Genomic DNA, 12,199 nt, shown 5'->3' with positions numbered 1-12,199 from the left:
AGCCTGTCTCAAATAAGAGGGAAGGGTGACCTCTGACCTCTACATGTACACCACAGCACATGTGCACACCCACACAGAGATTAAAGAAAAAGGGGCAGTGTCAAGGAGAAAAGAGTTTTTTTGGCTTTGTACCTTGAACCCATGATGCACCGGGGGAACTGGAAATAGTTCTGTAGAGCTTACTCTAAGACTGTGAAGAAAAGGGAAACTGAAAGATGAGACTGGAGAGCTAAGCAGGAGACGGATCAACTATTGTCTGTGAAGGATTTGGACTTCATAATAAAAGGGGTGTGGAGTGACCTGATCTCATTTCTCGTTTAGAAAAAATAGTTTCTGTGGTATTGTGAGGGATGGATTAGAGATCCTGGAAGCAGGAAAGCCAGGTAATAGACTGTGGTAACAGAGTAGGCAGAAAGGGAGGCCTAAACTAAAAACATAATGCTGGAGAGTACAAGATATTCAAGGACTAGGTAACAAGGACTAGATAACAAGCAATGTGATGTGAGAGAGTAAGAGCCATCTAGGGAATGTAGTTTTCCTTATTTTCTACCTAAAGCTTACTTGTCAGCAGTGAATTAAATACTTCAGAGGTAGAAAATAACTTTCTATGAACTTAACGATAACCAATGTGATTTGAATCCAGTCATTTCATCCCAAATTTACCAACGTAATCAGAGGCAGTTTACAATCCCTAAATGACTGAAGTCCCAACAGGCTTAGGGCCAAATGTGCAACGTTTCTCCCCTCAGATTGGTGGTAGACTGGGAAACGGAACTAAAATCAAGGTTTGAGAGATTTTAATGAACAGAAATGGCTGTACCTAGTCTTTAACTCTGTCCAAAGCAAATGGAGTGAAAGCCTTCTAATCCTTCAGAACTTCATCTGGCATTGACCTCAGAAAAAAGAGCCTCTCTCCAACATCATCAGACTGACTCTCTCTAGTTCCTTCTTGCTGTTCTGTGTAGTTCTTTGATCTTGGGATTGTCTTTAAAATAGAAGGAGAAGGACAAGAGGGGAAACATTCAAAGGAGTGCTTTGCAAATATAAAAAAATAATAAATTAGAATGCATTTTAAATGCATTGCAGGGCTGGCTTGTTGCTTATGATCAAGCTCTTGGCTGCCATGCACAAGGCCATGGGCTGGATCCTGAGCATGGCAAAAGTAGATCAATAAATGTATAAACAAAGAAATGTACTGCAAAAATCTATACCCATTATCCAAGCCTTTTAAAATTAGAGTTTGTTTTTTGTTTTTTTGTTTTTTTTTTAATAAAGGAAAGCTGTTCTCTCACCATATCGGGCTCATTTCTGTTGGTTGGTGCTTTCTCCATAGTTGTACCCATTTTACCTGATGGAAGACATTGGAAAATGAGGGTTATTAACGTTCATCATGGCATTGCTTAATTGTACAATGGGACAGATAGTAGCATTGATATGAGTTTTCAAGTCATTCTAGAAAATAACAGACTATTTCAAAGTTGGGGTGGTAGGCCTCTTTTTTCTATTGAAAGCTTATGTTCTATAGTGGGAAAACTTGTTTGAGAATTACATGTAAATAAAAACCTTGAGAATCTTCAGAAATGAAGCCCTAACATTTAAAAGAAGTGGGATGATAAACCAAGTCCATACATATATATATGTGTGTGTGTGTGTGTGTGTGTGTGTATACATACATACATACATATACATACCCACTGTGATAAGCTAGACATATTACTGCACAAGAATAGTCATGTAGTAAAGAACAAAACACCAAGGTGGGGTTCAGAAAGAGAAAGCAGCAGCAGGGAGGATGTCAGATGCAGGCTGAAATGGGAGGCAAGAAGGGGAGAATTGTAGGGTGCTTCATAGTCAGCATGTCTAGGGTAGGTCTAAACGAGAGGAACTCTGTTCAATTTGAATTTCAGCATGCACCAGTGATTTTTAGTACACATTCCATGCAAAATTTGAGACACTGATAATAATTATTCATTGCTTAGCTGAAATTCAAATCTGTGTCTTAAAAAAAAAAAAAAGAAAACATCCTGCTCCTCTCCTGAGCACTTGATGTGAACAGGTTGAGTCATTGTCATCCATGAAAACTGTCTTAATCAGGGTGCAGTTTACTTTTTAAATTTTTTACTAAATTCGTATTTAGAAAAAAAACTGACTTTATTCTTCCTGTCTGGACTTCTGTAAGATTTTATGGAAAACAGAAGGAATTACAAATCGGTTTTATCACCTTTTAATACCACAAATACAACTTTAATGTTTCGAGGGTTCATGTTGCCTCAAAGCTTATAGAATAGTTAAGATAAATACTCTTTGTGAAAGCTCTAGATTTCAACCAGTTGTGGTTTGTGCCTCTGCCTCCCAAAATTTGAGCCATCAGGATGAGGAATGAATGAAGTGAAGTAAAGGTGAGAGGAAGACCTTGCTTTCAGAACAGAGAGTTAGTGCGTAAGTAAGTTCTCAGGCATATTCATTTTCCACTTCAGTGGGCTTCCATGTCAATTTACAAATGTAGCACAATCTCTCCATCCAGACTTCAGGTCCTTCTCCTAAGGAGAACCTTCCATCTCTGCTCAGAAAGCTCAAAGAAATGCTGAGAAGAGCCTGGGATGTGGGAGACGAAAAGTAAGACTGTCAAAATCAAATAGCTTATCACAGATACGTTATCGCTGAAGACAAACCCTTAATTCTCTAAACATGAGCAGGTGTGATGGGAGATTCATCTGAATTTAGAGATTGCTTGGTGCCTGTGTTTTCTAAGATAAGTGATTAGCAAAGGCTACAAACTGCAGTTTTGACATTGTGCATGCCAGGAAATGAGGGGTGACACAAACCCTGAGCCAAATTATAAGAAGCAAACTCCTTCACTTGTGACCTGTCTCTGGGGGGTAAAGAAAGGAAAGACTATCCCTTAGTGAAAACAACAGAAACATTTTTCTTGTAGAAGATCAGATGACGCCCAGAGCTAAGACTCTGGTGATGCTGAGTTCCAGGCTTCAGGGAATTTCTCAACTAGGAATTGCTTGAACTGTAACAAAGTCTCTAGTATTTGCCAACAAAATAGAAGGCAGCATTAACTCAGCCAGACTGCCCACTGAACAGGGAAGGAGGGATTCTTGGCTAAGACCATTGGAGCAAAACTTCCTTCTACTTGGAAATATCTGAAAAGGAAAGACCTGTGTTTGCCTGATTAGCCTAGGAGGTATGTTCAAAATGACACGCCACCCTTCCTCTACGACAAGTTTAAGCAATTCAGTTCTTTTGAAACTAGAAGAACCAGAACGCCATCCAAGAGGGCTATTAAGTACTTAACCTTCAAATAGTCCTTGTGTAATAGCCCAGCCCCTTTTTACTTCATTGCCCTAATTGCCTGACTTATTTGTGGCAGAGAGAAAAAGTCTTCGACCAGAACTATGGAGGAAGTAGGCAATTGCTTTTGTTTTTTGTTTCTTTGTTTGGAATTGGGTGAAGGATATAGTTCAGAGAGGGGAATAATAACAGTTAAGAGTTTTACAACAGAGTACCGAGTTTAATGTTTAATCAAGGCTGCCAGTAATACATCTTGGTGCCACATAGCATGACACAAAACATCAATAGGTTCTTTTCTTCGTTTTTCATTTGCTATATAAATGTGGCACATTTTGTCCTAAGGGCAATAGAAAACCAGTCTCCTACAGCATTCACGTTTCCTGAATTACCATTTGTTATGGACTTGGCATAGATGTGGTTGGTGCCACCTACCGGACTAAATACATAATTACAGGCCTCCCAACCCATTTGTAAACATTCTTTGAAAACAGCCTTAGGGACTATGATTCTTCATTGGGAGGATGATACTATAAATAGCTAAGTTTGGATTCCCATCACAGTTTTTAGGACTGGAAGAGGCATAATAAATCAAACTTTCACATTGCCATTATATCATTCAGGCCAGAACCCCAGCTTTAACTAGGGACACAGAAGCCTGACTTTTCTGAGTTTGCTTGTTCCATATTTCAGATCTTCCAGTGTCATTATAAGGGTTACACAAAGTGGTAAGTTTTAAATGTGCCCTGGTACATGTGAGGGTTGTAAATATTAGATACAGAAATATTGAAATCAAATAACTTGCCCATGGCATGTAAGGGCTACAACACATACATCTATTTGACCCTAGAGCCGTGGCTTTTCCCATTAAATTAAAATTTCTCAGAGTTTGATAGTGAAATAATTTTAGGTGGCACCTGTAATAAATTTAAGAGGTGTTGTAACATGTCTTCAGATCCTGTAAATCACAGTGGGGAAAAATTGTTTTTTGAAACAAACTCTCCACCAGGCAGGCCTGGCCCGCCAGTGCCTTATGCCTCCACCTCCTACCTGCTGGGATCATAAACAGTTGCTTCTGCACCCAGCTCAGTTATTCCCTTCCCAATGCTTTGGACTTGAGAGCACCACGGAGAAAGTTCAAAGTTGGGCCTGGTTTCTTTAAAATGATCGGTCTTGTTAATCTTACTTTCCAGTTATGATGAAACAGGCCCCAGGCTTGACCATCTTTCTAGGATGAATTTTTTTGTTTTGTTTTTGTTTGTTATTTGTTTTGTTTGTTTGTTTGTTTTTGTTTTAGTAAGTTTACTGGTGAAAGCTATATTGTTTTGTCATTTAGTAATTCAAATTTTGTGCCGGAGCATGGTAGCTCCTGCCTGTAACGCTGGCTCTTAGGAGGTTGAAGTAGAGGGATCACTGCAGGTCTAAGGTCAGCATGGGCTACATAGTGAGATCCTGTTTTGTCTTGTTGGGTTTTTTTTTGTTTGTTTTGTTTTGTTTTGTCTTGTTTTTTTGAACTTTCTTTTTCAAGAAATGCATGTATGAAAATGAAATCAACTTGAGTGGCAAAAATGAGTAAATAAGCAACAGTCTAGAGAAGTTGAAAACAGTAATACTACCACACTACTTCCCTATTGTTGATTATAGTATGTTTATTTTAACAATTTTCCCATTGTCTTAGTTTGTTTTCTGTTGTGAGAAAAAACATTCTAACCAAAAGCAACTTGAGAAAGAAAGGGTTTGTTTGGATTACAAGTCCAAACCACCTTCTATCATGAAGGGAAGTCAGGGCAAGAGTGCAAGGCAGGAACTTAGAGTCAGGAATTAAAGCAGAGACCGTGGAGGAATGTTACTTACTGGCTTGCTCAACCCACTTTCTGATACAACCTAAGACTACCTGTCCAGGGGTAGCACTATCCACAGAGGACTGGCCCTTCCCAGATCAGTTATTAATCAAGAAGATGCCCCAAAAGATATGTCTACAGGTCAATCTGGTGGAGACATTTTCTCAGTTGAAGTTTCCATCTCCCAGATGACCCTATCTTGTGTCAAGTTGACAAAAACAAAAAAACAAAAACAAAAACAAACAAACAAACAAAAAAAAACTAACCAGTACACCCACCATAAGAACTAGCACTTCTGGGTTTTTTTATAATAAAAAAAAAGTAGTTTATAAATAAGTCAATATAACCCAAATCTATGACTGTTAGATTTCAGATCCATTTTGGCTCAAATAAACCAAAGGATATTGAATATGTGTGAGCACATAGTCTCTGCTCAGTGACTACAGTCAGTAAACCATGGGACCAATGGATGGCTCCTGCCGATGCCTCTGGTAATATGTAGTGGCTGAGCGCTATAGAAACCTATCACTTCATTTGCTAGAAGTGAAAGAGAAGAGAAAGTATGGATCTATGGACTGCCCCAGTTCAAACTGATTGAGTGTGCTGTAAGTGAGTGTGTGTAGGGGAGTCTCCAGAGGCACTCAGGATGAATGGAATCACTAATGGGGGACTGACTTAAATCTGGAATTTAAAAAACTGTTTCCTTACTCTGTGGACCCCTTGAGATGATCTTTGGCTAATTTTCAGTGACACAAAATCACAGCTGTCTGTTTTCCTCATACTACTTCTTTGTCTTTTTAAATTTCTATGTTAATGACTTACTGCCTCAAGGCTCTTGCCAACTTCCTGCTGTCCACTTCTTCTCAAAATATAAGTAGAATGAAAAATATGTGTGGAACTCTGCCTGGGACATGTAGTCCATCCACTTTTCTAGATTTTCCAAATTTTACCTATTGAAGAAGATAGAGTACTGTGTACCTAGACCAAATCATGCTCAGTTGTTGCATTCTATTAAAAAATTTCACAATAATGACTTCTTACCATATTGTATCAAGGAACAGATAAGACACAGTCTGGGGACTTTCGATTCTGGATTAATTTTGGAACTATTATTGAGGATATGGACTACTGACCTTTCTATAGTGAAGTCTTGTTTCCTCTATGAAGGCCTGCAGGAGAAACCACTCTCATGTCTCAGTACCATGAAAGTCTGTATTTGTCCTGATCAACTGCTTTGTTGTTACTTCATGAACACTGACAATCCATGTTTGCTGGTGAATTCAGAACCAAATGTATAACCTACCTTCACTAACTAAATATCACTTCTGTCGTATATTATCATGTTTTGACAAAACGTATCTTCCTCCTCACCTATTTATTTAATCATATGTGTTGTGTGGGATTTTTATAAGACATTCAAGTCCTTAATGGACTAAGACTGAGAAGAAATTAGATACATGTGTACCGATACCGGTAAAGCATTGCTACTCTTGGGACAGGATTTCTCATGGCATGTCTCTTCTTAAAAATAAGACTTCAGATTAATAGATCCTTGAAAATTTAAGAATTCTTTCCCTACACATCATAACCATTATTTTACTTTTTATGAAATACTATGATTTCCTATGATACTGGAACATCTTTAGGGGAAATCACTGACATTTCCAGAAATACATCTGAATTAGTGAATTCAGAGCCCTTGCCAACTATCTCCTACGCCTTCAGCTCTGAAGTAACAGTCTATCCAATATGACTTATGAGACCAGTTCTAGTTCTAGAGGTAGGGGGTAAAAGTGAAAAGAAACTAAATATTTTTTAATGTCAACTGTTATCGTCTACATATACTAAGGATATGGTATATTTATGCTTACAAAGGAAAACTTAATTTCTTCCACAAAGAACCCTTATCTTAATACAATCATTACTGAATACTGTTATTAATGATGATAGTGAAAAAAATGTATCTACACCACATTTAACTTACACTGTGTGCCAGGGTACTGTGATGCTCACTGTTAATAATGGGACCTTCAGGGTAACAGACAAAACAAAACCTCCAACGATGTACCTCTGATACTCTACCCACCTTGAGGCCTCAGAAGATTCAAAGCTTCTTGCATTGGCTCAAAATTATGCTGTAGGTACAGTGATAATTTTAGGTCATTTGCCTTCTGGTAGTTCCTCAAGGCTTCAATTCTCAGCTCAATCACTTTGCCATGGAAGCCATTCTGAAAGAGGACATTTTTCAAAACATTCACAATACTGACTTTTCTAAATTTACTATTACCCGTGTTTCTTTATACAGATGTTAAAAAAAATAAAGCTCTCATTTTTTTTGTCTTTTAGAGTTAGGAAGATATTATATGTTATTTTTCCCCAATTTCAAATAGTACAAAATCAAAAACATGAGAAGAAGTATTTATTCCAAATTATGCAAGGTAAATCCAGAGATAGGTGACTTCAGCTCTTTCCCACAATCCATTTCTTTTAACAGGTGATGGAGGATGTGAGAATTGACCTTAACAATATGAAGTTAAAAGCTTTTATATTGTATGAATAAATGGATCCCATGGTCAACCTTGGAAAAACCTTAGTACCTGAAGGATGTTGGGATGTTCCTCATATTTGACCCATTCTATTTTCCTCTGTTGCTTTTCCTGGTGGAAGAAAGACCTTCTGGGTGACAAAGTAAATTGAGATAAAGATCAGTTTTCTCAATATCCTGCAACAGCCTTATAGCAAAATTATAGTATCATAGATTCCCTGTTAGGTTGGTTTTTATTTCACAGTCTTCTTGATTTGACCTCCCCATATAGTGCATTCTCTAAAAGCTAAGAGATTAATGAACAGTTCATTTTCTGTGAATGATTTTTTGGGGGAAGATGAGATGCAAATGTAGTATCTCTAAATAAATTTCCACAATAAATTAACAAGTGCTCTGTGTGTATGGAATTGTCATTGTCGGTATGGATTTTCTCATTTTAAGATAGCTAACATGATTTTGCAGAAACCTGTGATGCTAGCTAACATAAATATAGTATCCCAAAGATATGACATTGCTTTTGAAATTTGCATCAATTTAGGAGCACAGCACACCTTAAGCAGATGATTTATCAGTTGCAAAAGTCACTATGCTCAGAGTGGTTGTGTTCCTACCCTCCCTCTCTCCTCCACATTCTCTGCATCTGATGTCTCTGGCTCACTCTTGGCCTTCCTCAATGATACGGGGGATTCCAGAGCCTAAGAGAGAACACAAGAGCTAAAGGGACAGATGATTCAGGATGGGAAAATGCAGTTTCTTGGCAGTCTACAAATCAAATATACCCTAAAAGTCCTGGTCCCCAAACTAACCCTGATTATTAAAGGGCAGTTCCCAGCTGTCTGTCATCAACTTCGATGACATTCTCAGTCCACTCACCTTTCCATCTTTCAAGTCTGCTTTGGGCTTTGTTGGTACTGCTTTCTGTTGATCCTGGAGCTCTTCTGACTCAACTGTCTGTGGAGAGACATTTTGGCAAAGCTTTAAATTAGTGGTAATTATGAAGTCAAGGCTTTTGGTTCCTGCCAGTCAGCAACTTCTCAGGGCTCAAAATGGAAATCATATACCTACAACAGGGGATTCAAAATGGTTCCTTCCTGTTCCTTATAATAATGACAACTATGAAGTGAACCCGTATAATATACCACTGACAGCTGAGTTTCTCACCTCATCACTGACTTTCACTACTACATTACAGTCCTTGTTTGATCATCACAACTCTGGGGACTGTTTCTGCTTCCATTTTATCATTGATGAAATGGAGACTTTGAAAGGTTAAGCCACCTGTTAATTGTCATGCAGCTGGGGAAGCACAGGAAGCTAGAGTTAAAACCGGATTGTTCTGACTCTGAAGCCTCTGTTCTCAGCCATTGTGAACAATTTGAAATGTGAAAATGTTGTAATAAAAATATATGTCACAGTTAAGAAAGGAAGAGGAAAGAGGGGAGGACTTTTAAGAGGGGAGGCTGGAAGCTGGGTACAGACCAATTAAGTCACAGGAGGGTGGCCTGTCAAGGGTTTTCATCGGGTGACAAAAGAAATACTTTCAGTGTTTTTAAAAGATGACTTTTAAATTGTTTTGCAAATGGAGCAGGACTGGAGGAAGAGACATGAAACACTGAAGATGAAGAGCCAGAGGAATGAGAGGCTCTTTGCATTATCTGTAGGACAATCCTTTTGAGAGATCCTTAGAGGCACACCTTGTTCCATAGCATCTCCATTTCCTTCCGGAGCATCTTGTTTTTCTTTTCCTATTAGAAGAAGAAGAACCAAACAAACAGATGTGTTTGTCCGACAGTTAAATCAAGTTAGAAAAAACAGCTGTCTAATTAATGGTAGGAAGGGGATTTGCGGACACAATAAACCACAAAGGAAGATAATAAATGGACCTAGCATTTCGTACAGAAACATAAAAGATGATTTTGGATGATGATGATGATGACAGTGGTGGTTAAAAAGTTATTTCAAGAAATAACTTTTTATGGTGGTTGTGAGATGTATCAGAAATAAATTCTTAACATTTAAGGTGCTTGTATATGACAGTCCCTTGAGGATTTAGAGCATTAACTTCTAATTTTTAAAGATTCTTTACATATTGACTTAAAAAAGATCTGAGACTTTCAAAACAAACTTTTTTCTTTTAATTTGATAGGTATTTCTAATCCTTAAGAGTTAATATGCTTATATCCATTAACCATTAAATGAAACTTTCTTTTTTAGGTCAAAAAAGTAGAATCTTTCTAGCTAATCCTTGTTCTTTCCAACATCCAGCCTGATTTCCTTAGCATCACCTTGGATTTCCTAGATCAAAGAGATACACATTGTTGAAGCATCAGAGGCTAGAGATGAGCATCTGTTACTTCTGTACGTGTCAACAGCGGTTCAAGAAGCCATGCCCTGTATCTACTAACTACATCTCACCAGGTTCTGTTTCATCTCCTCTGCTTCCTTAATAAGCTCCATGACTGAAGATTCATCACATCCTTTCCCTGCCATGATTTGCCTCATGATCTGCAGACTAGAAGAAAAGAGAGAAATCATAAAGTTTACATGCCCTTTAAAACATAAAGTTAATATCTGCAATCTTAGTCAGGAAGTAGTCTTCATGGAGGTTCATTGGGGGCTCAAATCCTAGGAATTAGAGAAGTCTTGAACATTGAAAGTCTCTGTCACTAGCATGATTCCATTCCTAATTGACATTAGGTCTAGGTATGTGATCAGTAGTGAATTCTGTGCTCTTTAATATCAAAACGAAGGTCTCTAACAACCACTGAATGTACTTTCCACTCTGAAAAGAATGTTTTAGTATATGACTTGAGTGAAGGACTGTTTCAGCCTCTGTATAGAAGAATTTGGAAACCTTGACATCTTTCAAATTAGTTTCAGAACTATTCCCTGTCTCACATGTAGGATAGATCCACTTCCTTCTACCCCTGTGAGTATCCAGCTCAGATTCAGTATCAAGTCTGACTATGAGAAGGATACTGTTTAAAGGCAATCATTAATTTATGTTTGTGTTGTCTTTTTTTCTCTCTGGACCTGAGTAGAATCCCCCCCGGGGTGTAACATGCTCTCTTGCCCCAAGAGAAGTCTGTACCACCCCCACCCCCACCACCCCCACCCCCGCCCCTTGTAACATGCTCTCTTGCCCCAAGAGAAGTCTATATTGCTGGTTTGCTAACAGCTGATGTTTGACCACCCCTTGCTGGTTTTTGTTCTCCTGAAGTCTGAGTTCCTTAAGGGCTTGGGATAAGGATATAGAAAGAAGACAGATCAACTGAAGTGGCATTTTCTATGACCAGAAAGGAAACAGAGACTTAGTAGTTCCTAAGAACAATGGCTGTTCTAACAAAGATTTCAGTTCTCAGATGCCTAGGAATGACTCCCCAACCCAGACAGTTCCCAGGCTCAGAAAAAAATCATCACTCTTCTGCTTAGTATAGAAGAGCAAGTGTTTCTCCTAAAATAATTCTACCAACATAAATGAGCAAAAATATATCAGTGATCAGCATAACAATGATGGACCTATATGATTAAAGGCATTTACCTGTTTCTTGGGTGGGCATAGGAAGAGTAACTGTAGCTTCATAAGATGAAGAAAATCATACTTATTTTAAAAAATAAAGGATTCCTATGTACCCTGCTTTTGTAGTGATAAATGCTTTTATATTCTACTGGAAATGAAAGCCCCAATTTAAAGAGAAAAACAAACAAATCAGTGATTTGTTTATTTTTAACTATTTTATTTTATTACTAATCTATGGTGGTTGCTTTCTCCAGCCTTTCTCTCTTTAGGATACTGAGTAGGAAGCCATACCTTCTTTGTTTTTCCTCCAAGTTAGCCATTAGCTTCTGGAGTAAGAGAGTGTTCTTATCTTCTAGAGGTTTTAGCATCTCTAGAAGTTCCTGCTTCCTTAACTTTAAGTCTTCATTCAATTCTTTCAAGTAGTTGTCATCCATTCTAGGATTCCTGTGGGAAGAGATACAGTAATCTATCTTTAGCTTGGGTAAATAAAGACCCTTTCCCCTTCCTAGGTAGCTGCCATTTGACTTCCCCCATCAAAGACTCACTTTTTTGAGGACAAACAAGATTCTGAAGAGTTTGTACCACTTGTCATCTTGAAGGGAAATTCTTGAAAATATGTGCCTTCTTTTCCCGACCAGTTAAGACATCATTTTGTGCTGCTGTTCTTGAAGCTCCTGTTGCATTGGACTGATTTGAGCTACAGCTTGAGGTCACAATGGCACCAAGACCACAAAATAAGCAGAGCTTCAAGTAGCATCAGTAGCTGCTTGATGACTGAAAATACTGAACTACAAGATTATTTCCTGTCTTAGGTTTAGGCAAATTCCCCAAATGTTATTCAGAAATCTTTGAATGAATGGGATGGAATCACAGCCAGCGTACCTGCATTATAAAACACTGTTGGATTAGAAAATAGTGACTTATCAAAAAGAAGTCGTCAACACCATGGTAACGAACCTCTGTGGAAAGCCTGCTGCTCAAAATGCTGGATTCTGT

At 38.2% G+C, this 12,199-nt stretch overlaps 1 protein-coding gene across 7 annotated transcripts; it reads right to left on the bottom strand.

Moving 5' to 3' along the window:
* Nucleotides 1-780: 780 nt before the first annotated feature.
* Ccdc196 (coiled-coil domain containing 196) lies at nt 781-12,195 on the bottom strand. 7 transcript variants are annotated; one of them, XM_042260814.2, is made up of 10 exons: nt 12,086-12,195; nt 11,749-11,991; nt 11,495-11,647; nt 10,099-10,195; nt 9,378-9,428; nt 8,557-8,634; nt 7,736-7,795; nt 7,225-7,366; nt 1,293-1,348; nt 781-985 (listed from the first exon to the last, which is right to left on the bottom strand). In XM_042260814.2, the coding sequence occupies exons 2-10, from the start codon at nt 11,793-11,795 to the stop codon at nt 863-865; spliced, it is 807 nt and encodes a 268-aa protein (XP_042116748.1). In that variant the 5' UTR covers nt 11,796-11,991; nt 12,086-12,195; the 3' UTR covers nt 781-862. The 7 variants fall into 7 exon arrangements, 5 of the variants coding, with proteins under 5 accessions (XP_042116748.1, XP_042116750.1, XP_042116753.1 ...); XM_042260816.2 differs by having other exon boundaries at nt 11,749-11,877; XR_013044579.1 differs by lacking the exon at nt 12,086-12,195 and adding an exon at nt 6,272-6,409 and having other exon boundaries at nt 907-985; nt 11,749-12,028.
* Nucleotides 12,196-12,199: the final 4 nt, after the last annotated feature.

Source organism: Peromyscus maniculatus, chromosome 14 (assembly GCF_049852395.1).
Source record: "Peromyscus maniculatus bairdii isolate BWxNUB_F1_BW_parent chromosome 14, HU_Pman_BW_mat_3.1, whole genome shotgun sequence".
Taxonomy (NCBI): domain Eukaryota; kingdom Metazoa; phylum Chordata; class Mammalia; order Rodentia; family Cricetidae; genus Peromyscus; species Peromyscus maniculatus.
Note: the sequence above shows the minus strand (reverse complement) of the source record. Positions and strands in the feature narration are given on the sequence as shown.

What these genes read in the sequence shown, in the direction of transcription:
- Ccdc196 (XM_042260814.2), bottom strand. Translation starts at nt 11,795, where the DNA reads ATGACAAGTGGTACAAACTCTTCAGAATCTTGTTTGTCCTCAAAAAA. An exon ending in CAGACTTGAAAGATGGAAAG is followed by an intron (nt 7,796 to 8,556) that starts GTGAGTGGACTG and finishes TTCTTCCACCAG; the next exon opens with GAAAAGCAACAGAGGAAAAT. An exon ending in AACATCCCAACATCCTTCAG is followed by an intron (nt 7,367 to 7,735) that starts GTACTAAGGTTT and finishes GTCCTCTTTCAG; the next exon opens with AATGGCTTCCATGGCAAAGT.